This window comes from Danio rerio, chromosome 11 (assembly GCF_049306965.1).
Source record: "Danio rerio strain Tuebingen ecotype United States chromosome 11, GRCz12tu, whole genome shotgun sequence".
Taxonomy (NCBI): domain Eukaryota; kingdom Metazoa; phylum Chordata; class Actinopteri; order Cypriniformes; family Danionidae; genus Danio; species Danio rerio.
In genome coordinates, this window is record NC_133186.1 from 43,053,145 (window position 1) to 43,080,726 (window position 27,582).

At 35.9% G+C, this 27,582-nt stretch overlaps 1 protein-coding gene and 1 long non-coding RNA gene across 3 annotated transcripts in view; one reads left to right on the top strand and one right to left on the bottom strand.

The window, feature by feature from the left end:
* Nucleotides 1–16,369, bottom strand: part of trim62.1 (tripartite motif containing 62, tandem duplicate 1) — an 89,830-nt gene extending 73,461 nt beyond the window's left edge. Inside the window, exons 1-2 of one of the 2 annotated variants that reach the window (XM_021479666.3) lie at nt 16,219–16,365; nt 13,084–13,616 (exon numbers count right to left, since the gene is read on the bottom strand). In XM_021479666.3, coding sequence (XP_021335341.1) covers nt 13,084–13,491 — 408 coding nt within the window. In that variant the 5' untranslated portion in view covers nt 13,492–13,616; nt 16,219–16,365. 2 annotated transcript variants of the gene reach the window in all.
* Nucleotides 16,370–25,158: 8,789 nt separating this feature from the next.
* The window catches only part of LOC141376672 (uncharacterized), a 289,423-nt gene continuing 286,999 nt past the window's right edge, over nt 25,159–27,582 (top strand). The window contains exon 1 of the long non-coding RNA XR_012387364.1: nt 25,159–26,772. This is a non-coding gene — a long non-coding RNA (uncharacterized lncRNA). The remainder of the gene's footprint in view (nt 26,773–27,582) is intronic.

The following is a 27,582-nucleotide window of genomic DNA, read 5'->3' on the forward strand; positions in this document are numbered from 1 at the left end:
GCAGTATATTGGTGTAGTAGTAAGTGCGTCAACACATGCACTCCAGTGCTCACGACGACCCGAGTTCGATTCCGCCTCGCGGCCCTCTGCCGATCCTTCCCCTCTCTCTGCTCCCCATGCTTTCCTGTCAATTCTCTCTACTGTCCTATCGAATAAAGGTGAAAACCCCTAAAAATAATTATATATAAAAAAAAAACTTGATTCATTTAGATGGAAATAACTGCAAGCTTTGAATGTTTACATCACATTTATATTTTCTAAATGCAAATTTTGTCACTGTTTAGGAGCCCACTAGCATATAGATATCTATAAAACTAACACACAGATACTAACATCTAAAAAACTTTATTTTAATGTCACGGGACTTTTTATACCAGCTGGAAACATGACCTTGGCTGTTGTTAAACTCAGTAATTGTTCATTGTTGGTTCATGCATTAATAACAAATGAGACCTGATTGTAAAGCAATGGAATTACTCCTGTGGCAAAACACAAACAACAATAATAAAAAAAAAATCCACCTCACCTAAAGTAAGAAACAGTAAACCAATGTGGATATTCCAGCTAAAAAAAACACTTCATATGTGACATGGGTCTGCAAAGCTGTTCGAACGCCTGCACAGAATTTTTATTTCCCTTCCCAGCAGTCTATTTCCCTCGGCCGCTACTCAATCTCTGGCAGAAACAGAGGTGTCTGAACTCTAAAGGTGTCATTACAGCAGGAGAGATGGGGCATGAATAAGAACACCGAAAAAACTGAGGAGAAATAGACTGAGAGTTTGAAAGAGAGACTGATGGAGTGCAAGAAATGAGACTACAGACAGAACTGAAGAAACAAGATAAGAGCAAGAAAACTATACACTTAAACAGTGGCCAATATGACCCTGATCTATACGTCCCATCATACAATAATGCAAATAAGCCAACGGTAATATTTCAGTCTGTAAGTATCTCTATAAAAGTTGCTGTCCTGCCAGTGCTGACATCTGCAGACGGTCCACTATCCATTAAATCTAATAAAAGCACTGAACAGTGGCACTTTAAATAAAAGAAATGACCCCTCGAGTCTGTTTCATTATACAGACAATGAGCTTTTTATATTCTGACTGAAACACAGGCTCAGTCTAAGTGGAGTGATCTATTGTCGTCGTACTAAGTCATTTGTTGATGGCGGTTCTGATCTGTGCTGCCGCTGTATGATTTATTTTTTTAAACCGTAAATCTATTAATTCACTGACTAGTTCGCTGAAATTAGTGTTGGATAAAACCAGAGACATCTGGAAGCCGGAAGCACTGGACTATAAACAAACCAAAAGGCCTCATGAGCTTAAAAAGCATTACGTTTCCATAAAAGCTCACAAGCGCAAAAACCAAAAAATGAGGAGGTAGTATGTAGTGTTTATTGAAAAATGAGCAGCAAGATTTGACAAGTAATATAAAGCAAACATGTAAAAAAAATTGTGTTTGGGGGACTTAAATCTTTTTGAGGACAAATATTAATTTTATATTTGTATTGTTTGTAATATTTATTTATTCTGAACATAACTAATGAAAATGCAGTTTAGTAATTGTGATTATAAGTCTGAATACTCTCCCTCAAAACGCTGTTATGACAGCAACAGGCTCTCAATCATTTAATACAATAACATTTAGTATGATCCAATTACAGCTGCACTTTATTGGAAAAAAACAGACATTACAGTATTATATTTTTCTGTGATACATATTGGGATATTAAGTATAATATTAAAAGATGTAATAAATAGCTTCATTAGAAAAAAATGAATATTTTTAGGAAATTTCATAATGTATTGTAACAAATGGAATATTTTTGGTTTTTCTCCTTTTGCGCTCAACAAACAACCAATTGAACAGAGAAGGGTCTCATGACCTTAGGGCACGTGTGGTTACACAGTACCGCACCGCGAGTTAAAAATGTGTGTTGCAGTTGCACATTAAGGGGCCGATCACAGTAAACACTTTTCCGTTCCAAAAACACCTTTAATGTTGACAAGAAAAAAAGAAGCGCGCCGATTTCCTCTGCTTGTGAACAAAACCTCTTGCACACCCCCTCAAATATTCGCTGGTCAAGTGCAGATCTTCTTGTGCGCTCTCAAATAAACACTGCTGAAAGCGATTTAGCACATTTAAGTAGTGAGTATGTCTCCAACATTTATAAGATTTGCTAGGAATATTTCTTATTGTCTCTAATAGACTTAGAGCGGCATCAATGCATCCTGAAGTAAAGTGAAACGGCCATAAATTCCAGCAAGATAAAGTCAATATATGCAGAGCCACAGACCTTTATCTATAAATAAAGTATAATTATGGAAACTGTGTTCATCATAACTGAAAGCTATGCCGTTTTTCCTGGCTTCATGCTTCATGTACCTAACAGTCAGTCAGTTAGCACGTAACCTCAAAGGGTTTAACAAATAGCGCACATCACTACTACGGTTACAGAAAAGCTTTCGCTGTTATAATTCACTTACATTTTAATACAATCATAACCCGCTATTAAAAACAACAACAACAACAACGACTAAATGTTTTGAACGAAAAGCTGTAATGTAGCTGTGGAGGGATGCGTTTTGGTGTGGCGCCTCGCCATGGAAGAATGAATGTAGAGGGAACCATGCTCTTTAAAAGTTATCTGTAGTTGTCTTGACAACACAATCACTGCTCTGGGTTGAGCCGCGTGTAAAACACTTGCAGCTTTTAGTAAACCATTCAAAAGATGCCTCTCTTAACGCAAAAAAGCACATTTGATCGGCCTCTTATGCATCCAAATTCTAAAACTATCTAAAATAATATTTTTTAATCGTTTAACTGATACCACTAATCAGTTACAAACGCACCCTTTCGGTTAACGGTTAATTGATTATTTTGAGCATGCCTATGATAAACACATCTGCTATATTAAATAAAGAAGTATTGTTTCATAAACAAGTTTATTTCCAAAAAAGGTGTTTGAAACATTAAAGCAGGTATTATAATTTGCACTATTACATGCTTTATATGCATATAAAAATACTTTTGTATATTTAATTTGATGCTGACATCTTTAACTCATACATAAAATGCATAATTTAGAACAAAATAAATGTTATCAAATAACTGCTGAATATTTTAAAGAAATAAACTCCACAGCCACTGACGTCTGTCAGTGCCAACAAAATAAACCTTACAAGTGCTGTATTGATTCCCATGCAATACCAAATCTTATGAAACCTTTACCAACACTCCAAAACATTACCTCATTTAGCCAAAGGCCTTTGTTAAGGATGAACCGATTCATTTGCACCCAAGAGCTGCCTAGGAATTCCCTAGCAATTTGGTTTTTGTTGTGTGCGAGCAAGTTGTAGAAAACGGGAGTATAAAGTACACACTTGGCATTGGAGATTGCAGTTTCTCATGGGAAGTATTTGTTCACTACAGAGGCAATTCTGAACGATTTAAAGTGCTGAAGAAAAGACATGTCCCTCAGTGTGTGTCTCTAAAGACATGGATGAGAATTAAGTCTGTCCCCGGAGAGTGTCTCTATAGAGACCGCTGCTAATTATCTGACAACTGCAGCATGTTGCTCCTGATAATTCCCCAACAGGAGTTTAGAAGCGTTTCAGCATTTTACAAAAGCTGTAGCTTACAAAAGGTGAAGGACTCTGATGTCCAATCAGACAAAAAAAATGATGCCGTTATGGTTAAAATAGCCGTTTCCATCCACCTATTTTTATGCACTTCTTAGAAAAATCGCATAAAAAAACTGGATGGAAACGCCAAGATGCACAAAAGTTTTAAAAATGCACATAAAAATCATGTGCGTAACTGAGTGAGATAAACTTTTTATCTGATAAAAAAAATGTGCATAAACTCCAATGGAAACGATTTTACCGAATAAATTCCATCATGCGTGTCACAATCACTAATGATCTAGTCCATACAGATTGCTGGAGAACTACAAATTTGCCACCAAAAGGACTACAAATCCTGTCATGCACCACACACTCACACCTGTTCCTGTTTCATTTTGATTACACACACACACTCAGCCGGAGGATCATTACGAACTGATTGCATTGACTTTAAAAGCATTACAGACACACACACACACACACTAGTTGCTGAGTCTTGTTATACTGTGTTGTGAACATTACGATGCGTTTCCTTTGCCTTACCTTGTCGTGTTTGACCTTTGCATTATTCGGTTTGTTTATGTTGCTTGCTGCCTGTACTGACCATGACTCTGGATTCCCTGCATGCATCTGTTTGCCGCTGTTTTGACCATTGCTTGCCCGACCAAACTTGCATTTGGATCCTCAATTCCATTTTTAGCGCCCCTCACATAACAATGCGCATTAAAAATGTCATTTGATTTTCTTATATGAGATCAGTTGATGATAAAAATAGCATTAATAGGTAAACCAGCAGGCTGACCGTCACCCCAGTGGTTCAGTATTATTATTATTATATTATTACCTCCAGAACTATCTTGAGCGTCTGTGCTCCCAAATAGCGTCTCACGTCTCTAAAATTCACCACATATTAGAGATGCGCGGTTGGCGGTTATAGCCGCGGACTCCGCGGATAAACCGCGGATCGGGCGGATGACGTTACGAAAAAATAATATTTTAATTAAATTCGGGTGGGTGGCGGGCGGTTGTACTGTTTTTATATTCATAGCTGGCGCACCAACGAAAAAGCCTAGGACTGACTTCACAGAATGGGAGGAGGAATCGGATACATTAATTCTGGATGAAGTGTACAGAAGTATTCCTCTACAAACTTCTGTATAGACGGATCAGCAGAGGAAAATCTACTTTCCTTTTGGGAAAAATAAGGCCAGGCATTCCCATGACTACAGCACCTTTCCAAGAGAATTCTATGCATTTCAGCAACAAGTGCTGCGAGCGAGCGCTCCTTCAGTGCAGCAGGGCGCAGTGGCTATGCAGGCGCTCCCGTCTGAATCCTGACACTGTAGATGCTATTTTATTCCTGCATTGTGCCAAGAAAAAATCAAACTAGACCTAAGGTCAGGCATATTAAACCAATTAGCCTATGTTATTTAGGCTACACATATGTTCAATATAAACTTTTGAGTTCGGTCAGCTGATAATTTTACGTTCATATTGGTTTAGCCTATTCTATTCTAGACATGTTGGCCTCGCTTTTACGTTCCGAGGCTAAGGTTATTTTGCCAGAATTTCTTTGTCGCAAATTTAATGGCGTAGTATTTCGTTATGCTTCAAGTTTGAGGGCAATGGGGATGATCCTAAGTCCGTGGGTTATTGGGGCACTTGTCATACATGCACTTTAGCCTGGTCAGGTTCGCTCAAAGAGGGATGGCATATCTATTTTTCTAATTTAATTTCTAATTGTGGGGGTGACTGAGCCTACAAGGCTTAGGCACGATATGACGTTTTTATGAAAAATTTTTCAACTGTTTGCCAAAGCATGCGACAATAGAATATGCCTACATTAAGATATTTATGTTAATATTTTTTTTACTGCCTGTTGTTTCTTCTGGCATATAAAATAGGTATTGTCTGACAGAGATATCAATAAAGGTTCATCTGTGTCGCAGAACTGTGTTGATTCCGATTTCTACAAGCTCAATAACATCCACAGCAAAAAATAAAAAATAGTCGAAAAACTGTGCCCATTAATTAGATGTGGAAGGCAAGCAGGTACGTTTTGATATGGACAACTACAAATGTAAACATTATTAGACTATAATGTAAATGACTTATTCTATCTATTTACTAAAAAATTAAGTGAAATAGGCATTTAGTAGTAGGCTAAATAGCAGCATGTTGAAATGATGTGTCAATGCGTTTTCTATTAGGCTACAATAATAAAAAAAAAAGTTGTATAGTACAGTGCGTTTAATTTAGGCTATTTATTTATTTTTGTCCCTGTGCGCCGATTGGAGACGGAGTTCACTGCTGATATTCTGAGAGCTCGGCTGCTTCTCATTTCTTATTTGTGCATCCTCGTTTCCTTTCCTTGCTTTCTTTCCTCGTGTTTCCACCCCACCGGGATAACGTTACGAGGGAAGGACGAAAGGGAAAGACTGAAGGACCGAGGAATCGAATCAAGTGAAAAGACACGTCCTCGTATCTTTAGGGTCACTTCAAAGCGTCGTCAATTAATGACTTGCACGTTTGGATTAACTGCATGTCTACATTAAAGTCATTCTCTATTATATAATGATCAATAAAGAAACATTCATTTAATAAAAAAAAGGAATAAGCCATTCAAATAAAGAGCCCAATCAGCAGATGGCGGGCGGGTGCGGTTTTAAAAATTGGTCAAAAATGTTAGTGCGGATGGATGGCGGACGGATGATAATTTTTGTCATGCGGTTGCGGATGAAATAATAGCCCATCCGCGCATCTCTACCACATATTCATTGCATTTTGTCTTCCTAGGTGCAAGTAATAAAAAAAAAAAAAAAAAGACTTGCACAGCTTCTATTTAGTTTTTCTGCTATATATATTGCAATATGATTATAATTTAACAGGCAGACTTAACACCTAATTTTACATTGATTGGAATGATTTTGTAGCGGAGTGCATCGGCATAATATACATTAAACTAATAACAAGCGTAGATAAAAACAAAGACACAAACTAAATAAAACAGGACTTTACGGTTTTCTGTGGATTCTAACAGTATCGTACGGTGGCCGAGAAGTGCACAACAACATTACCCATCACTTTTACCCATCATAAGACACAATTATATTAGAAAAACAATTATATATAAAAGCATATGTTGACTGATGTTGACAGCGTGTAGTCCTGAATAGCTCAGTTAGGTCGATTGATACTCGTGCTGAACTATTTGACTTGGGTTCTTTGGTTATATACTTTTCTGCCACACAAATATTAAAATCAATAATGTTTACAATGACACTGACACCAAGTAATAAGAATGTTTATTTGGTATGGGCATGTTTTTGTTGCTGTGAAAAAGTGACTAATCTGCCAATCTGCAAACGTGAATTATTTACATCTGGAAATGGTCACCAGTTAACACGGACAACAGTTAAACTGTAACACCGGCTTCGCTCAGTTTACTTCTAAGAGTCCTCAAGCAGATGTATACACCATGTGGACTTGACATCATGGCCTTGATTACATCGTACGAGTGGCCATCGTTAAAATATTGAACACATTGATGCAGTACTGTTTGTCTGGTGTTTCTGTCTGGTCCGCTTCCTTTAGAAACTCCAAACAATGACCACACGTAAAGCAAAACGGGTCATGTGTTTGCCACAAAACAGGCAAAACAACCCTCGACCGCAGTCTATGTTCGGTCACCATAAACTTTATTTACTCCCATGTAGTCCACAACACGAATTTATCAAGCTCACCACCGTCACTTCCAGTGTGTGGTACATTCCCTTTCTGTAAAGAATCTGTCATTGTAAATTTGTTTTAGGACCGGTTAAAGCATTTTGCGTATTGCAAATTTTTTTTCTAAAAGGTAAATTTGTGTCATCCATGGTAAAATTGTTTTTCCTATGTAACTGTAATAGGTAAAAATGTTTTCCGAAATGTACATTTGTCTCGAGCGTCGTAAAAGTGTTGTACACTTTTTAATGTTGTTTTGCACTTTCCGGCCACCGTAGTATTGAGGTACAGAACTCAACAATCAAATGTAAAACAACACTGTTTAGTTTTCATTGTATGTACATTTAACTACACTTAATCTTTGTGAATGCTACAAACTACCAAAAGTGTCCACATAGGTTCTGAAATAAAAAAAAAAAAGACCCACTAACATTTGCTGCTGAGTGTGTTCTTAAACACCGCTGATTGACCATTGTGTTCATGTGCTCAACAGATTGTGATTGGTCGTAAAGGTCATGGGTTTACTACTCTTCACCTCTGTTCACCAAGTGCAAACACAGACATTGGAGCATTTCAAAGCAGCATCAACCACGTGAACACAATGGCCAATCAGTGGTGTTGAAGAACAATTTCAGTACTGATTGTTACCAAAGTCGATTCTTTTGACATACTACAAACTATAAACTTTAAATGATTACGTGCATTTCAAATTACTCATTTAATGAGTAAATGATTTAAGTTAACTTAAAATAGTACACAGTCACCAGCCTTAAAGAGGACGAATTATGCAAAATTTACATTTATAAAAATTAAACAACAGTATGTTTAATAACAACTGTATAACAAATGTAACAACGGTCTGAATATAACCAGCTTCTAATGGTAAAAACGTATTAATTAAATATTTTATAATCACACTTGATAAAAACAGTCTGCAAAAACACTTTGATTGACATTCTCCCATTGTACATGTCATCAGAGGGTGGGAAAGCCCCGCCCATTAGAGACGATCTCTCATTAGAGACAATCTGCCACTATGCTGACACATAGGCTTTTCTTAGCTCCACCCTCTTAAGAAAAAAAGAGCACAATCTCATTTGAATTTAAAGCAACCGTCACCAAAACAGCACAATTAAGATCAAAGCCTAAAAGGGTCCGTTTCAGAGTTATTTTGGGGTTATTTTTTTTTTCACAAACACACTATAGGGACATCAGAGACTTACATATTGTAAATCAAGGCTTAATAAGGCCTCTTTAAAACACAACCAAATTAAAATCTTTCAGTGTATTAGGGGGTTAAACTTTGCAATGACTTCACAAATCATGCGTTCTGTAGCTATTGATTAATTATAAATCCAATTTAGCATTGCCATGTGACTATTGCAGATGTGACTTCAAAGCAGAAACGATATATTGTGCAAGCCTAATCTGGACCCCATATAAAACACTTCACTGCTGCTCATTTGTCTTAATTTCAACCGCATCAGTCCTGTTTCCTATCTGTTTCTCAAGTACTTTCTCACTTCCAGACAACTAAACAGTCCTACAGATAAGGCTTAGCTGCACTAAACACAAGTGTCACTTTTGGCCACATCTAATGCACATTATCAGACCTTAGGTGAAGGTGCTAAAAGACCAATATGTCAAACTGTAGAGTCTGTTAAGATAAAGAGGAGGTCCACTGATGTCAGACTAACAGCCTTGCAACCATTAGGATAGTAATGCTCTGACTATGCAGTATTATGTGCATTAAAGAAAAAAAAATTGAGACTGGTATTAAATAAAGCCTTTAAACAATATTAAGATGAAAATAAACACATCACATGAGCAATTTGGCAATAAAACTCCAAAATTACTCTAAAGTAGATCTCAAAGTAATGAATTACATTCAGACTAACAATTTAGCACCAAGTCTAAAATTATTCAATTAATTTGTTTATTTCTATAGCGCTTTTACAATGTAGATTGTGTCAAAGCAGCTTAACAAAGAATTTCTAGTAAATTGAAAATGTGTCAGTCCAAAAATTACCACACAAAAATATATTCTCGAGTTGTTATTAGAGCTTATGCATTGAGCAGATCTCCTTAATAACAAGTATGGTTTATGATGTGTGTAATACTGACTTGGAAAACGAAAACAACATGTACATAGGGAGCGAACTTCAATAAACCAAACATCTTAAAAATATATAGGCAAGCCTGGATACATTATGCACGCAACAGAAAACCTCAGAGGAAAATATGTGAAAAGCATTCAGATAAATATGAATAGACTGAATATGCAGTCTTCTGGCAGCACCTTTCAAAAGCATGGCACTTTTGAGAGCGGTATTTACATGCAGATGATGTTTGCTTGTAAAGACTAGGAAGTATGATGAATAAAGGGAACTCAACAAAGAGGCCTGCATCGGGCAAATAAGTTAGATGAAAAGCATTCGATGCATGCAATTTAAAGCTCTGAAAGCTCCTAAATGGCCTAAAAATAAAACTTCATCATTACAATACTATTACAGCGTGGGTGGAAAAGTACATTTCTGAGACCATTTTCAGGCTTGTAAGATAAATAACTGAGATGAGCTTCATTAAAATCTGTCTAGAAGAACTGTTTGAATTAAACAAACGCAGATATTACAGGCTTCTCTATTTAAATAGCAATAGCGAAAGTAAAGTTTAATGCCAAAACAGATCTAATGAACTCATGAAAACATACGTCTGCACTAGTTTTGCATGTCCAAAAACAGAAAGAGTGAAACTACAAAGTGAGAGTATATACAGTAAAATTCAATACCTTTATGACCTTTTTCAAGACTTTTTCTAATCATTTTAAGACCACTTTAAGTTTCAACCGGAAACAGTGGCCAGATTTTAACTTACAGTATATTTACTAAATGATTATTTAAGAAACTAATCCAAAAGTTTATTCATATACTGAATAAAAATCTATTAAATCTAGCTAATTCAGCAGGTCTTGCTGTCTTGGTTACTGCAGTAAATAAAGCAGCATGATGCCAAATCTAGCAGGATTTTTATTTAATTCAGGCAAACTTTAGTATTCAACCATACATTGTATAAACAAAAATGCTATCAAATGTAATACCTTGCAAAATAGCATTTAAGATTCAAGGGTCCTAAATTTCTTTACATTGACTTATCAACTTTTAATACTTTTTAGGACTCAGCGGTCACCCTGAAAGTAAAAAAACATCATGATGTGATTGTTTCTATTGATTCATATCGGCTGGAAAATTTTATTTAAAGGGTTCAGCTGCAAAAACCTCTAAATGTTGTCTGAAATTTTCTTCTCAAATTAGCGTTTTTATCAGGCTCCTGTGTGTAAAAAAAAACTTGCATAAAAAGATTGTGGGAAAAATGTTCATGGTTTTTAAATTGGGAAAGTTTTTAATTGTTTTTAATATTAAAGCCATGTGAATAATGCTTTTAATTTTTGCCACAATCTTTTCGAGTACCTTGGATTTACGAGTTTCTTGATGAAACAAAGAATCATGCATCTACAGAGAAGCAATACATAGGGCTCTATTTTAACGACCTAAGCGCATGATCTAAAGTAGAGTTGCAACAATGAATCGATTAAAACTATAAAAATCGATTACACGGAACACTTACTTGCATGTATTTGGGGAGTGAATGGTGAATTTACGTGCTGAATCCTGCGTGTTCTGCTTTTTATGAATGAGGCAAACGCGTGTCCACAAGTAAACATGGCGACGACCATCTCACGTTCTAGATCCCGATCACCTACACGTTTATGTGAACTGGTAAAACTTCTGTTTGAGATTATATCTCATTAAGATTATTTTTCTTACCCTATTCACAAACAATTTAACTTGTTTTAAGCAAACAATCATTTAAGCTTGAGGTGTTATTTTTTCAGAAAACAAGACATCATTTCTTATGCAATTTCATGTGTCTAGTATGTATTTTGATTTTAAAATATTTAGATATTTGGACTGAAAACAGGACAAAACTGCTTAGTTTATTTTATAATTGTTGTTGTTATTATTATTATTATAACAGCTCAGGGATGAGCTTTTTTAAATAAACGGTTGGAAATTAATAATTTTCTTCTTTTTATTTTTTTAATCCGATTAATCGAAAAAATAATCAACAGATTAATCGATTATTAAAATAATTTTTAGTTGCATTCCTAGGGCTCTATTTTGACGGTCCATGCACAAAGCGCAAAACGCAGGGCGCAAATGCTTTCAGGGCGTGTCAGGACGCGTTTTTGCTAATTTAAGGACGGGAAAATCTGCCTTGCGCTTCAGCGCATGGTCTAAAAGGGTTGAGTTTATTTTCTTAATGAGTTATAGGTGTGTTTTAAGAATAAACCAATTAGAGTCTCATCTCCCATTCCCTTTAAGAGTCAGCTGCGTCGCGCCAAGAGCGCATTCGCCATTTACAGGACGCAAAGTAAGTCTAAGTGGAAAAAATGAGCATTTCACAAGCAAACAGTTAACAGTTGACAGTTTTTTTTAAACAGAAAACTGTTAAACAGAGCATCTACTGCGTGAGAATGAGAGATAATGGATCACTTTCACTTTCGCTCTTGGATAGGGAAACCTTTACGCACAGACATCAATTAGTCTATAAATAAATACTTTTGTTTGTTACGGACAAATATTCTTTTCAAAACTATTTCTAAATTCAGTTCTAATTTCCAGCAAACGAATAAATGACTAATAATAGCAAAATGTGCTCAAAAACCTGAGTTATATCCTAAAACACATGCTGTGCCCCATATGGTCTAAAACCTGACAGGTGAGCAAATCTAAGCTTGTTTTTAATAAAACAAATATACATATGGATATAATAAATAATACTGCTAATAATGATAACATTATACAAAAGCAAATTGTTATGAATGAACTTAAAAAGCCTCCCGAGATGAAGAAGACATAAAAGCAGTGGTTTTTCATATTTATGTAGGCTAGAAAATAATATGTTTTGTAATATTTTAATCCTTTATATTTATATTCTATATCTATTCTTATTATATCCTATATATATCCTTAATATTTACATTTTTTCATATGTAAAGATATTTGCCTATTGCTCTCTTGTGTGTATTAAGCAGTGCGTAAGCGCGGCGCAACTCTGCGCCGGAGTTTAGACCGGGTTTGTTTTGGTCTAATGAAAACTCTATTATAGTTTCTCAAAATAGCAACACGCCAACGGTCCGCCTCAGAACACCTTCCTTTTTAGACCAGAACGCCTATGGGCGCACATCTGAGCGCTAATGCATTTGCTATTTAAACAGCATAGCGCAACGCCTCAAAACGACTCTTGCGCCAAGCTTAAACTACCAAAAGACTATTGCGTCACGCCTTGCGCCACACTGTGCCGGGTGTATGATAGGACCCCTAGTCTTAAGCGCAAGACGCAGGTGAACTTAGGGTGTGTTTGAATCCACTTTTGCTATTTCATTATTGATGCTGAAACTATATGTTGTGCATCCCTAATAGGGAAAGAAATTGATGTGCGCACATCTAAAAACAATCTTGAAGGCAGGTGCTCGATCAAGCCAAACAAAATGAAGACAGAGGCAAACAAAATCGGCAGACACTGCCAATGATGTATGATAGGGCCCATACAGTTTGTACCCCTGTAAGCATCTTATGTATTTTTCTGGATGTAAAAACATTGTGTAGTCAAAACCCAGCATAACCTGTTGGAGAATAAAAGCCAATAAACCTCAAAGCAAACACACCTGTATCTCCTCATAGGCCTCGTCAACCGTGGTGACTTGATGCTGTTCGTGTAATGCAGGCTCATCACAGAAGAAGCACACCAGGCTCTTGTCACTTAAGCAGAAGAGCTTGACCTTTTCATGGTCTTTGCACGGATACGAGTTCCTCTGAGCATTGAGGATGGCGTCCAGGGGGAAAGCGGTGTACCTCTCCACGATGTTGGAGAGCTTGAGGCTCGGCGATAGAAGGGGATCCGTGAAGGTCCTCCTGCACTCTGGGCAGTCTCGTGTCCCGTGATGCTCCTGTCTGCTCCAGTGTTCAGTGATGCACTTACGGCAAAAGTAGTGCTCGCAACCGAAACTCACAGGGTCTTGATAAATGCTCAGACAAATAGAACACAAGAGCTCGTCCTTCAGATAGCTAGCCATTTGAATCTATGGAGGAGTCGGTCATGCACTGTGCAGGTGGCGGGATGCACAAACCCTGAGCCTCTTAAGCAGCTGGGCTTCCTAGTGTGCTCTGCGAGGCTTGAAAATGACTCCGATGAAATTTTCTAGAAAACACAAAATTAGATAGAATAGGTAAGACATCTTCACCAACAGACATGCATTTATTATTAGACTCTCCCATGACTACGTTTAAAAGCTTTAGATATGGACTTTACACTAAATTATCATGCATCGATGAGCAAGTGCTGATAGAGTAAATCTTCCACTGATGGAAAGCAGATAAGCTTGATAATGTTGATATTACTTCATTTAAAGAAGACTCAACTCAAAATCTGATTATTTGCTCTTATTATGCAGGACTAAATAGAACCTTATCAAGCCCATTAAAAAAATAATTACATTTTCATTAAGGAACCCAAAACGATATTCCCTTGGCTAATTAAAGACATTCATTTTTAAAAAGGTTATTATATGCAGACTGTCAATCAGTCACCATTAGACATGTACTGATATTGAACACAATAAAATACTGGATAATGAACAAATTGCCATGAATAATTATTTACCATTTCAAACCTTTAGTAGCAGAATTGAAAGAATTCTTATATGTAGATTGAAAAATAATTAATAAATGTAATGGAAGAAAAAAAATGAATAAAGCACAGATAAAACAAGTAAAGATGTAATTATTTTCTGTATTACTTTTATTTTTCAAATATTACCTTAGCTTTTGGATTTTGATAACCTTTTATTATTTTCCCCATAACATTATTTTACTTATTGTTATTTGTGCAGGTTTTCATGACTGATGTTGATATTGCAACATTCATTTAACGAATAAACCAAACCATTAAATAATTACAGAAGTTGGTTTTATATATTCGCACATTCATTAATTTCGCAGTCTCTATATTGTTTACCATGATTTTTTTGAATATTCGATTGAAATTAGCATGCAAGTGTGACTTTTAAACAACATTAACACTAATTCACTGTGAACCATGTTGCACTTTGATAGTCATTTGCTTCTAATATGATTTACCTATTTATAATTGGAACTGAACACTTCTGAAATTATATAACTGAAGATAATATCTGAATATCCGAATATATAACCAGCTTTACCTCTATCTCTTTGATTTGACATTTTATCAATGAAAATAGTCTGTTTTAGCTATAATTTTATATTTTTTCTCTGTTGTGTTGTGTGATGTGGTTGTGTAAAATGGTGCTATATAAATAAATTTGACATTGACAAAAAATAAATAAATGAATAAACCACAGATGAAACAAATATAGATGCAATTCATTACTGTATCACTTTTTATTCAAATATTAACTTTAAGGGTTTTAATAACCTTTCATTACTTTCCCCATAACATTATTTTACTTATTGTTATTTGTGCAGGTTTTCAAGACTTCCATGATATTATCACATCCATTTAACGAACAAACTAAACAATTAAATACATAAACTAATTATGAAACAGGTTAGTTTATTCAGTTTGCCACACCACATCCCTTCAACATTAACAAGACCTGCACAGAATTTAAGATCTGAAACGAATAAAATACATGCAAAACCATTTATCTTTAAAGCAGGTTATTGAGGTTGCCATCACTGACTTGCACTAAACTTAATTGGATCTCTCCAAGTCAATTTAAATCAGTGGTGTAAAGAAATCTTTGTTTTTGAAACAAATGAAGACAGCAGAAGTCAATGATTCATTTTCATTATTCAGTCGGACATGTTTTTGCTCCAAAATATTTTAAATGTTTAACAAATTAAAATATATTGTGTTTAATGGGGGAAAAGTTTTATTTTTTTTCCCAGACATTTAAAAAGAATATATTTTAGAGCAGTAATCGCACAACTGTCAAACCGTGATACTTTTATCCAAGGTTATCATACCGTCAGAATCTTACTGTATACCAGCTCATGCCTACTGGACAATGAACAAATTGCCATGAATAATTGTTTATCATTTAAACCTGTAAAATCAGAATTAAAGATTTTTTTGTATGTAGATTGAAAAAAAAAAATGGAATAAAAGAAAAATAAATGAATAAAGCACAGATTCAACATGAACAGATGTTTGCATCACTTTTTTTCTTCTACAAATATTACCTTAAGTTCTGGATTTTAATAACCTTTTATTATTTTCTGCATAACATTATTCTGCTTATTGTTATTTGTGCAGGTTTTCAAGACTTCCATGAAAATATCACATCCATTTAACCAATAAACCGAATAGTTAAATAATTAAACTAATTATAAAACAGGTTAGTTTATACAACTTGCCACTCCACATCCCTTTAATATTCAACACGACCTGCACAGAATTTAAGATCTGAAACGAATGAAATAGATGTAAAACTATGAATCTCTAAACCAGGTTATTGAGGTTGCCACCATAGACTTGCACTAAACTTAATTGGATCTCACCAAGTCCATTTAAATCAGCCGTGTACACACCAGAAAAGCTTCCGTACACCATGGTAATTCAACAAAAGTTACTAACATCTCTTGTCTGTTTCAGATTACACCTTTTCAGCCATTCCTCCTCCCTTTTCCCCGTTATCTTCATCGTGTTGTTTATCAAAGCCGGTTGCTAAATAATTAGCCAGCTAGCAGGATGTGTAAACAGATTTTCCATCTATTCGATCTTGTGCAAAAAAACTGACATTATGACTTCATTCGCTTACCCAAAACGGTCCTGGCGCGTTGTACACTGGAAGCAGCCGACTGTCACATAATTAGGAGAGCGGGTCGTGGTTTTAATTCAACATTTTCATCACGTCAGACCCTTCAAAAGCTGAAGCGACCGACCGACCGCACGCGCAGCTCTTCACAATCCCACTGCTCCACACTCGATCCAGAGGCGCACAGCAACGGAGCGAACCAACTGCACACGGGGAGGGACATTCACACACAGGGGGTAGACTGATACAACTCTGTCATTATAATTATATGTAGAATAAATTTAATTAATTAAAGATTTAATTTTCCCTATGTGTTGATTATCTGGGCTGATTTCTTGACATATTTAAGAAGATATTTTTTCACGGATGAAGGGTAAATCCCTCCCGTTGCTGTGATGGTTCAGCTCAAGCTTCCTCATCACAGGCAGAAATGAGCATATGATAATATCAGTGATTGCTCGCACTCTGCTGGCGTGTTTGTAGGTCGAATGTAAAGACAAAATTGGTTTTATACGAGTTCAGCATACTGGTAAGTTCTTTTTAAATTAAGGACCAGTTTTAAACCACAAAGTCAAACCATACTTCATTATAATTTAAGCTATTTTTTTGCTTGTCCTACATCCCATAAGAATATATAACATTCTAATATATTTCTGCGCACCTTTATCTATTATTAATGTTTTATTATTCTAATTTGCTTGTATTATAAGCCTTTTATTATTATATTTTTGTTATTTTGTATCATAAAAACTGTTATAATAATAATAATATCTGTTTTGTGTAGTAGTAGTAATAATAATAATAATAATAATAATAATAATAATAATAATAATAATAATAACAACAACATTATTATTGTGGACGAATGCATTTATATTATGATATATAACATTTACATTTTACATTCACGCATTTTGCAGATGCCTTTATCCAAAGCTACATACATTGCATTGAAGGTACACATTTTATCAGCTCTCACTTTTGCTGCACAAGGATCAAACCCACAACTATTTTTTTCTTTACCTGATTAGAACAATTTTTAAAACTTAGCACTTTTCTCAAGCCATTTTGACCAAAAATACATATTTTATAAATGATTTTCATATTGCAATATATAAAAACGAATCCAGGTTTGGGGCAAAAAAAATAAACAGTTTTGAAAATAAATAATAATTCATTCATTTTCTTTTCGGCTTAGGTCCCTTTATTAATCTGGGGTTGCCAAAATAAATAAATGGAAAGAAATTAAAAGTTGAATAAAAATAAAAAAAAATAAAAATTAATATTGCAATTAATTGCAATAACAATGAAAGCAACAGCAATAATAATAAATTATTAATAAATTAATAATTGATTTATTAATTTATAAATTGTTAATTATTAATTCTAAACTATTTTACATTTATTTATGTATTTAATATTATTTTATATTACATCATATAATAAATATTAAAATACAGTTTTATTTTGAAAGCGGTTTGTTGGCGCAGTCACTGTCGCCTCACAGCAAGAAGATTGCTGGTTTAAGTCCCGGCTGGGTCAGTTGGCATTTCTGTGAGGAGTTTGCATATTCTCCCCATGATTGAGTGGGTTGTCTCTGGGTGCTCCAGTTTCCAAACACATGCATTATAGGTGAATGGGTAAGCTAAATTGTCCATGTATGTGTGTGAATGAGTGTATGGGTGTTTCCCAGTAATGGGTTGCAGATGGAAGGTCATCCGCTGTGTAAAAACATATGCTGGATAAGTTGGCAGTTCATTCCGCTGTGGGGACCCTTGCTGAAAAAAGGAACCGTAAAAGTTTTATTTTTGCACTAAATTTATGCAAATATTTTTTACAATATTAATAATTTTAAAACAGTGAACAGTATTTTCATTTATATAAACATTTTTTCTGTAATAAACTTAATTTTCTTATGAACAAAATGTATGTGGGTGTATGTGTGTTCATAATTTGGATATCTCAGCGGGGATACACCTGATTAGTTTTGCTACATTTTATGAGTTCACTAGTTAATACTAGAGTTTGCTGTAGCATTCATTAACAAAGTGTTGTAAATACTATAAAACATACAGTATAACACACTTGTCTGATCAATGTTTAATACTTTAGGGAACACAAAAAGGAGAAGATATAGCCAGATTCTGCTGTTTCTCATTTGCTCTGAAAGAGAGTTGTGAAATATAGTATATCCTTCACTGAACTGGCATTTAGGCCTACCTGAAACAGGAAGAACATGTTTCCTTGTTTATGTACTGTATAATATTGCAGATCATAAGTTAACCCTGTGGTTGACAAAACATAGATTAGGCACTTGAGTAAAGGACAGACACAAGGTGTCCCAGTACTGGGTTACAGCTGGAAGAGCATCTGCTATGTAAAACATATGCTGGAATAGTTGGTGGTTCATTCCACTGTCGCAACCCTATGATAAATAAAAGACTAAGCCGAAGGAAAATGAACGAATGATTCAATTATTCATTCTTTTTTTCGGCTTAGTCCCTTTATTAATCTGGGGTCGCCACATGCAGCAGAATGAACCGCCAACTTATCCAGCATATGTTTTACACAGCAGATGACCTTCCAGTTGCAACCCATCTCTGGGAAACATCCATACGCACTCATTCACACTTATACACTACAGACAATATAGCTTATTTAATTCACCTGTACTGCATGTGTTTGGACTGTGGGGAAAACCGGAGCACCCGGAGGAAACCCACATGAACGCAGAGAGAACATGCAAACTCCACACAGAAATGCCAACTTACCCAGCCGAGACTCGAACCGGCGACCTTCTTGCTGTGAGGCCACAGCACTACCTACTGCACCACTGCATCGCAAAAATAAATAAATAATTTTATATTTGAAATGTATTTAATAAGGAGTTAATTAGTAGTTTATTGAGATTGTATCTTGGTTAATGGTTTATTAATAGTATGAAATAAAAAATAAAAAATATTTTATTATGTATATTTAACTTAGTTATTTAATTAATTTGAGTTTAATTACAAAAGCCTTGCGTAAAGAAAAAAAATAGTTCAACTTTGAAATATTTCAAAGTTTAAAATTAAATTTAAAATCCATCTTTGAATATTCTGAGTATTTATTTAAATAAATTTAAATATTTCATGATAAAATATAATATAAATATATATATATATATATATATATATATATATATATATATATATATATATATATATATATATATATATATATATACACCATGTATAATGGTTACCATTTCTTTATTTCAATTTTTTTGTATTACTATTTTATTTGCAAAGTCTTATGAAGGATTTTGCTGTTTCAATTTTGTCTCTGTGTACTGTAGTTTTATATTATATATATTTAACTATTAGATTTTTTTATTTATTTGAGTCTAATTACAAAAGTATTGTGAAACGATAAAATCCATCATGAAATATAAAAAACAATTATTCAGAAAAGGAGGAAGATTTTATTTGTCATAAGTGTAACTTTTATTATTTTATTTTACATTATTTAACTTGTATTTGACATAATTTGAGTATACAAATACAATGCCAAGATTTGAAACAATGATTTGAAACAACACCCCCATCCACCAAATTGGTTCTACCACTGTCTCTCCACTCCACCAAATAGCATCCTGTGATTTGTTGTTACTTTTTGTTTCAGAGAAATGACAAGTGAATCATGAATGTCTGTTGCTCATTGTTGCTAATGCACACCGTTTATTTTCTAAATGCACACAGTCAAAGAAAGTCCAGGTATTTAGCACTGACTCATTACAGTAAAGCTCCTCCATTTTAATTAATCCCTGTCAGTGTGTGAAAAGCACGAGTGCTGTTATTATGAATAAGCAAACAGCACAAATAACGTTCAGTTCATGGGAAATGCTTGTTTTTCTTCTCTGACAGGAAATCCTGAAGTGAAGCTGAGGAAGGGAATCAAACCAACACCTTGCAGTTACTCCGGCGCGATGCATTGCAGGCTACAGCATGAATGAAGTCTGATCGTATCGTTTGCACGCTTTCATTATGAACAGCGTGTTTGTGCTGCAAACAATGAATGCAAACCGCAGCATCTCCGATTTTTACACACTGAAACCACCGAGATAAACGAGGCCCAGAACTGATGAACGCATCAGGAAACGGATGAATCAGCAGTTTGTGTTGTTCCTGTAAAGTGTGGACAGGTGCTGGAAGACATCCTTCTTTCTTTTAATTACTTCAGTTGAATGTTTTGCTGTGAGTCAAACTGCGAGCCTTTAGCAGAAGCTGCAGGTCAAAGTTCAGCCTCTGAAGCGAGCGGGAAATGTGGGTGCAAAACGCTGCAGATTGATGCACGGTCACTTTGTGGAAAGTCATTTCATAATAAGGATTAATCGAGTCTGGCTCAGAGAGGTTTCAGGTTGTTTTGAGGTTTAGTTATGAGTTGAAAAGTTATAACCAGAAACATCTCCTTCCCGTTGTAGTTAGGCTACTGTTTATACAGTGTACACGTTTTTTGTGAATACTGACATCAACATGGACTGATTTAGCTATAATAAGCAAAGTAAGCAACCACTAAAGGGCCCCAGGAAATTTGCGGGCCCCTTAGGGGTGGTTCTAGTTTAAATGGCACCCTGGACGAACCACCCCAAATATACCCACTCCCCTATCCCCAAAGAAATAAAGTCGCTATTTTAACCCAAAAGGAAGCAGGGGCCCGTTTTCGCCCGTATTCGTCATGCATCGAGCACTCATTGGTAAAATTCTTACTGCAGTATTTCTCACAAACGCTATGGGAGATCTGCTTCCTTTAAGTCTGTTTGTTGTCTGACGCAGCCGTGGGAGGAGATTAAGGCCAGGGCCGGCGCGTCCATAGAGGCGAACTAGGCGGCCGCCTAGGGCGGCAGTATAAAGAGGGCGGCATCCGCGACACCTCCCTTACCACCCGTGTCCTCAGTTGTGTCTGCGACACCTCCCTCACCAGCCGCGTCCTCATATATTCGCGCATAGACGACAGAATAGAAAGGGCGGCGTCAGCGACAACTCCATCAGCATCCGGTTTTCCAGCATAGTGCGCTGGAAAAGAGGTCCGCGACACCTCACTTCATTTTCATAACCGGTCACTTTCGTTTTCACATTGGGGTTGAGGGCGGCATGATCGTCCTCTGCCTAGAGCGGCAGTTCAGCTTGCTCCGGCTCTGATTAAGGCATGCAGAACGGCATGTATAAAACGGTAGGCGGGGAGGACACGCCTTAAAGGCGCAGAACAGCAAAACCGCCACCCAGTGCAAAAATGTATAAAACAGAATCTTATAAAAGGTTTAATAAAAAATCTGATGGGTGTTTTAAGCTGAAACTTTACAGACACATTCTGGAGACACAAATGATTCATAATAAATCTGAAAAATGGGGTAACCTTTAACATTGAAAATGAAAAAACAATTACTCTGGTGGGATTTGAAATCGGGTCGGCGTCGTCGTAACACAACATGCTGACCACTAGACCACAATGAGGCTGTTAGCCTGGTGCGTTTGAAATAAAAAAATAGGTATTGCACTGTTTTTTTTATCTCCCCTTTTTAGATTTCAAGTTATGTCAGATTTATTAATGAGCAGGTGTAATATTCATTAATATTAATTATTGAATTCTTATTTTCACAAGGTGCCACTGTTTGGGGTTGAATGATAGTTACCTCTTCATTAACCTGCAGGCTGCATTTTGCTCACAGGACTGCGAGAAAATAAAAAGAGTGGAGCTGCGGCAAAATAATGAATAAAAAGAGTGAGGCGTTGGTCAAATAAATAAATAAATGAAAAAAGCATGACTGCTGAGAGTGCAAGTAGCTAGGGACACCGGCCCTCACGGCCAAAAAAATGGACCGGCTCTCCCCGTCCTCCAGATTTGCCAATCCGGGCATGGGTAGGGGTACAAAAATAGATTTGGGATTGAGCCTTGTAGTCTTTATATCACTTCAATATTACTGTGGACACTATCTGCTTGTTAAGTGTGACGTCACGCGAGGCGGCTTCCGGGTCCAAGCGCTCTATTCAAGTGAACGGGGAGATTCGAAATAGTAATAATAAACGTGTACAAAGCGATTTAAGGCTTTCGAAAATCACGATCGCAGTATATATGTCCATGCCTAATATCCCATGGCCAGAAAGTGATTATTTTTTTAGAAACTGTTAAATGTTTGGTATTTGTTATGCAGCAAGCCCAGAGATTGTTGTGTACACTATGATTGTATATAAAATTAACTTTAATGTGTGATAGGAATAAAACGTGATCATAAACGAATGATTTCTTCACTCAAATGAATGGCGGCTTCGACCCGGAAACAGTATTACATACGTCACAAACACGTCACCACTTAACAAGCGGATACCCACACAGTTCTGTCCAAATAGCTTACAAAAGATTTATCATAGGTGCCCTTCAAACTAAGGTGTTACCTAAAAGATACCACAGTAAAACCAACTAGAACCTAAAGTTTATTGATAAACTTTGATGTTGGCTTGAGAAAGCCAACGTGACTGCGCTAGGACTGGGAATGGCAGTAGGCAGGAAGCACGGCGGCGATTGCTAAGTGGTTGCTAGGCAGTTGCTAAAACAATTATGGCATTGTTAGGTGGTTGCTAAGCAGTTGCTAAATGGCAATGCTCATGTACATGTTTGATCAAATGCTAATACTTAGTAGGTATTTCTAGCATATGTTATTGCATTTAGATAATCATTCATAGCATGTAGCTAATCGTTATTAGCACTTGGCTTCCATTATCATTGTTACCATGCATAGTACACAGGAAATCCAATTTGCTAGCATGAGTCAAACAAGCCAATGCCCAGGTCCCTACGATGTTCTGATGTAGAGATATTGCTATTTTTAAATGGTTGCTAGGTTATACTGTTTTATTGCTATGGGGACATTTGACAGGTTAGTGATGATACATCATAGCTTCTTGGCAATATGAGTGATCTAAATCAACCCCGATGTTTCTATGACAGTCTTTATGAGTATCAAAAACTGGACTTGAACATTATGTATTCCTGGTGTTGGGTTGCAGCTGGAAGGGCATTCGCTGTGTAAAACAAATGCTGGATTAGTTGGCGGTTCATTCCATTGTGGCGACCCCTGATTAATAAAGGGACTAAGGGAAAGAACATTATGTAAAAATGGCTTGCCGTATTTTTTTGAAAATACAATGCTTAATAAGTGTGAAGGTGATACATGCAAACATACATCATACATCAGCAAAAATATGGAGTTTAAGTCAAAAATGGCTTGCCATATTTTAAGAAAAATAATGCTTAAAAATTATTTATTGGAAAACTATAAGTCTGATAAACGTTAAAGATAAAGCAACAAAATCTAACGCATCTAAATACAGCTTTTGGCCAAATTTGGGGCTTGTATAATTTTTTTATATGCCCGGATTAAAAATTAAAAAATAAAATAAATTTTTTTTTAATTAAAAAAACGATAAGTCTTATAGGCATGAGGAGATATAGCAACAATCTTGAATGTAGAAGGCACATTTTGACCACATTTGGGCATTGTGGCATGAACGGCCTAGGAGGAGATACGTTTGTTTTCAAGGACAGAGTAGCATAACAGTATGTTGGCTTTCTCGAGCCAACATAATTACCACTTGTTTGTTTTAGTAATAAAAGCTCGTACGCCTTAAACACTCACACCACTAATAGCAAAGCATCCAAAAACGTGCTTCTAGATTCTTGCCCGAAATAGCTAGAACAGATCAAGCGATTACTCAATGAGCTACAAATGCAAACCAGGCTTCCTGAAGCGATCCCACAACAAACAGACTGTGGCTTCCATCACCTGCAGAACAGCAGAGCATCCAAAGCATGATCAATATTTAATCAGCTTCTAAAGAGAGACTAGTCTGATTCTTTAAGTCTGTTAACACCTGTATCGACCCGCTGCTGCAGGCTGTCCTGCGGCCCCATATTAACCATACACTTTCATCTTAAAGAGCGTTTTGTGCCGGTGGTCTGACTGTGAGACAGATGTTCTGGCCGCAGCTCGCTCTCTCCACTTCCACTGCTGTCATGGGAAGGAAATACTGAAATCAAAGACACTCGGCCTGAATAAAAGATGATTGTGGAAGATTCCTTTATATTTTCCACCAGGTGAATACTGTTAATGCATCATTCATATCCTGCATTGTAAGTATATCTGTAAATTAGCAGTTTTACGTATTTTGGGATTCATGTTTTAAAGGGCACCTATGGTGAAAATCATCTTTGGTAGGTCGTTTGGACAAAACTGTGTGCAGGTATAGTGGTTCTACAGTCATATTGGAGTGATATAAAGTGTGGATGGATGAAGGACCCTACTGGACCATATCTATGAGCTGATAACTACTAATAAGGCCCATTCAACATTCGAAGCGGGTGGGTTAAAGCATTGTTTCTCAACCACGTTCCTGAAGGTGCACCAGCTCTGCACATTTTCCATGTGTCCTTCACCAAACACACCTGATTCAGATCACCAGCTCATTAGCGAAGACTGATAGACCTGTAATAGGTGTAAAAGACAAAGGAGACATCCAAAACATGTAGTGCTGGTGGGCCTCCTGGAACGTGGTTGAGAAACACTGGGTTAAAGAGTCATTCATTTTCTTGTCGGCTTAGTCCCTTTATCAATCCGGGGTCGCCACAGCGGAATGAACCGCCAACTTATCCAGCAAGTTTTTACGCAGCGGATGCCCTTCCAGCCGCAACCCATCTCTGGGAAACATCTACACACACACACACACGCACACGCACAAACACACACACACACACACACACACACACTCACACACATTACGGACAATTTAGCCTACCCAATTCACCTGTACCACATGTCTTTGGATTGTGGGGAAAACTGGAGCACCCGGAGGAAACCCACGCGAACGCAGGGAGAACATGCAAACTCCACACAGAAACACCAAATGAGCCGAAGATCGAACCAGCGACCTACTTGCTGTAATACTTGAATAATATTTATTAACATTTTGCTAATATTAGTATCCATATTCATTATCTAACCAAAGCACTGCAAGTTAACATGATCAATGAACAATTTTATTTCAATTATTGTTAACAAAAATGAACAGATACTGTAGTATCTTTTTATTAACACATTAAACCAACACAACCTCACTGTAAAGAGAAAACATGAAATTTAACAGCAAAATCAAACCAACTTACAGTTTAAACAAACCAGGAGTTGTTTAAGTTTGATGAACAATAGCAATAACTTTCCTGATAGAAAACAAATGCAGACAAACAATATGAATAATATTGCTTTATATTTACAAAAAATATTTACAAGTGTAATATAAAAACTGTATAAAAATAACTCGACACTCTCTGAAATAAAGGTTTGCAAGCTTTTACTGGGGTGGTACCTTTTCAAAAGGTTCACATTTGTACTTAAAGGGTCCATATTGGTACCTCAAAAGCATATATTAGTACCTAAACATTTTAAGAGGAACACTTTTGTACTTTTTAGGTACTAATATGTACCCTTGAGGTATTAATATGGACTTTTTAGATACAAATTTGTTGAAAAGGTACCACCCCAGTGACAGCTCACGTACCTTTATTTCTGAGAGTGTATACATATCTGTAACTGTCTCTGGCAAAAAAACAACAACTTGGCAGAGCAATACATTCAACTTCTATTGTTATGTTTAAGTTTGACAAAGTTGTGTTGTATCACAGGGTTAATTTCTCATTTCACTCACAAGATTACTCATAAAAATGGTATAAAATATAAAAAACAAACCAACAGAATGTCAGTTTGTAATGGAGGTAGAGAAAATAACCACTAGGTGGTGCACACTTCATTCATCTGAACTAATCTACACTTCGGGAGCATTTTATGATCCCAATGTTTGTCAATTACTAAATGAAGTAAAGATATAAATAATTACACTTCACTAATGTACAGAATCAAGACTAGAGGCCGACCAATATATCAGTAAGACTAATATTTGGTATTATTAAATGATTCTCATTACCTCTGCATAACCTGTTTGGTGAAATGATTTGCAGAATGGCAGAAAGTCTGATTCATTTTGTTAACTGATAATCTGAATGCCCTGGTAATTAACTTTGTGTCATTTACTCTAATCAAATAAACAATTAAATCAGACTTCAACCATCCTGACTTCTTAAAAACATTCATCTGCACTAGAGTAGCAATGTACACTGTAAAAAAAAATATAAAAAATATTGGTTACTTTAAAAGTGAGTAAACCCATTGGTTTTGAAGCAATTAGTTGACTTTACTTAAAAAAACACTGGGTTTACTCACTTTAAGTAAGGCCAACTAATCTCTTACTAAACAATGCACTCAAATATATTTTTTGCTCATTTAAACTACTTATTTAAAACGAGCTGAAAAAACTATTCTTCAAATTTCATTAGGACAGCTTAATTTTTTTTATGATTAAACCACATAAATTTATTAAAAGTGTTGAATTAATCAATTTGTGTTGGGACAACATGAATGAATTGTGTGGAACCCTGCATTTTTTACAGTGTGGGTTTGCTACATTTTTTTGAGTCAACTTAAACTCTGCTGCTATTTGGGGGTTTCCGCCTGGATTTTGCCAACCCAAATTTAAAAGCTTCCCAAATCCACATGCAGAGGTGTAAATGCAAAAATTTGGTATCATTTTAAAGGAAACCCTTTGAATTTTCATAAAACACTATTGAAAGTGTTTAAAATAACTGTATATGTTGTCTGTGTTATAATAAACACCTAAAATGAGGAGCTTTGTGTGTGTGTTTTTTATTAACTCAAATTTAAAAGTGTACCTTATAGGTTCTGTGTAGTCTTGCTTGTTGTAATTAATTTTTGTGGTTCCTGCACACGTCTGTAATCATAGGAAAAAAGAAAAATGTCTCTACTATAATCTATGCAAACGTTATTGCATTCCAACTGATGAGAGGTGCTGTACAAGCCACAGGGATCGATCATTGTTTTCATATTTCACTATTCTTTTGTTTGATCAAACATAATTCACTGTGTTTGGACCACATCAGACATATAAAAGGATTACTTATGCACATCACATCAAAAACAGAGGAGAATGGCCCTGAAGCGCACAGCATAAGATAAGAGATGGCAGCTGTCTGTGCTATCTGGGGCTGCTTAGTGATCATAAATGTATTGTTTTCACTTCTGCGCCATGAAAGTACACGATTCATTCAGCAACTGTTTGATATGTGAAAATAATTCAGTAAAAAGAATGCTAGAACCATATGAGCACCGGCAAGAGCTTTCATTTGAGCTATAACTTGTACATTTGTCATATGAAAATGAACCAATGTAAAATACCTAGCTCGGGCATCCAAAATATTGTGTTTTTA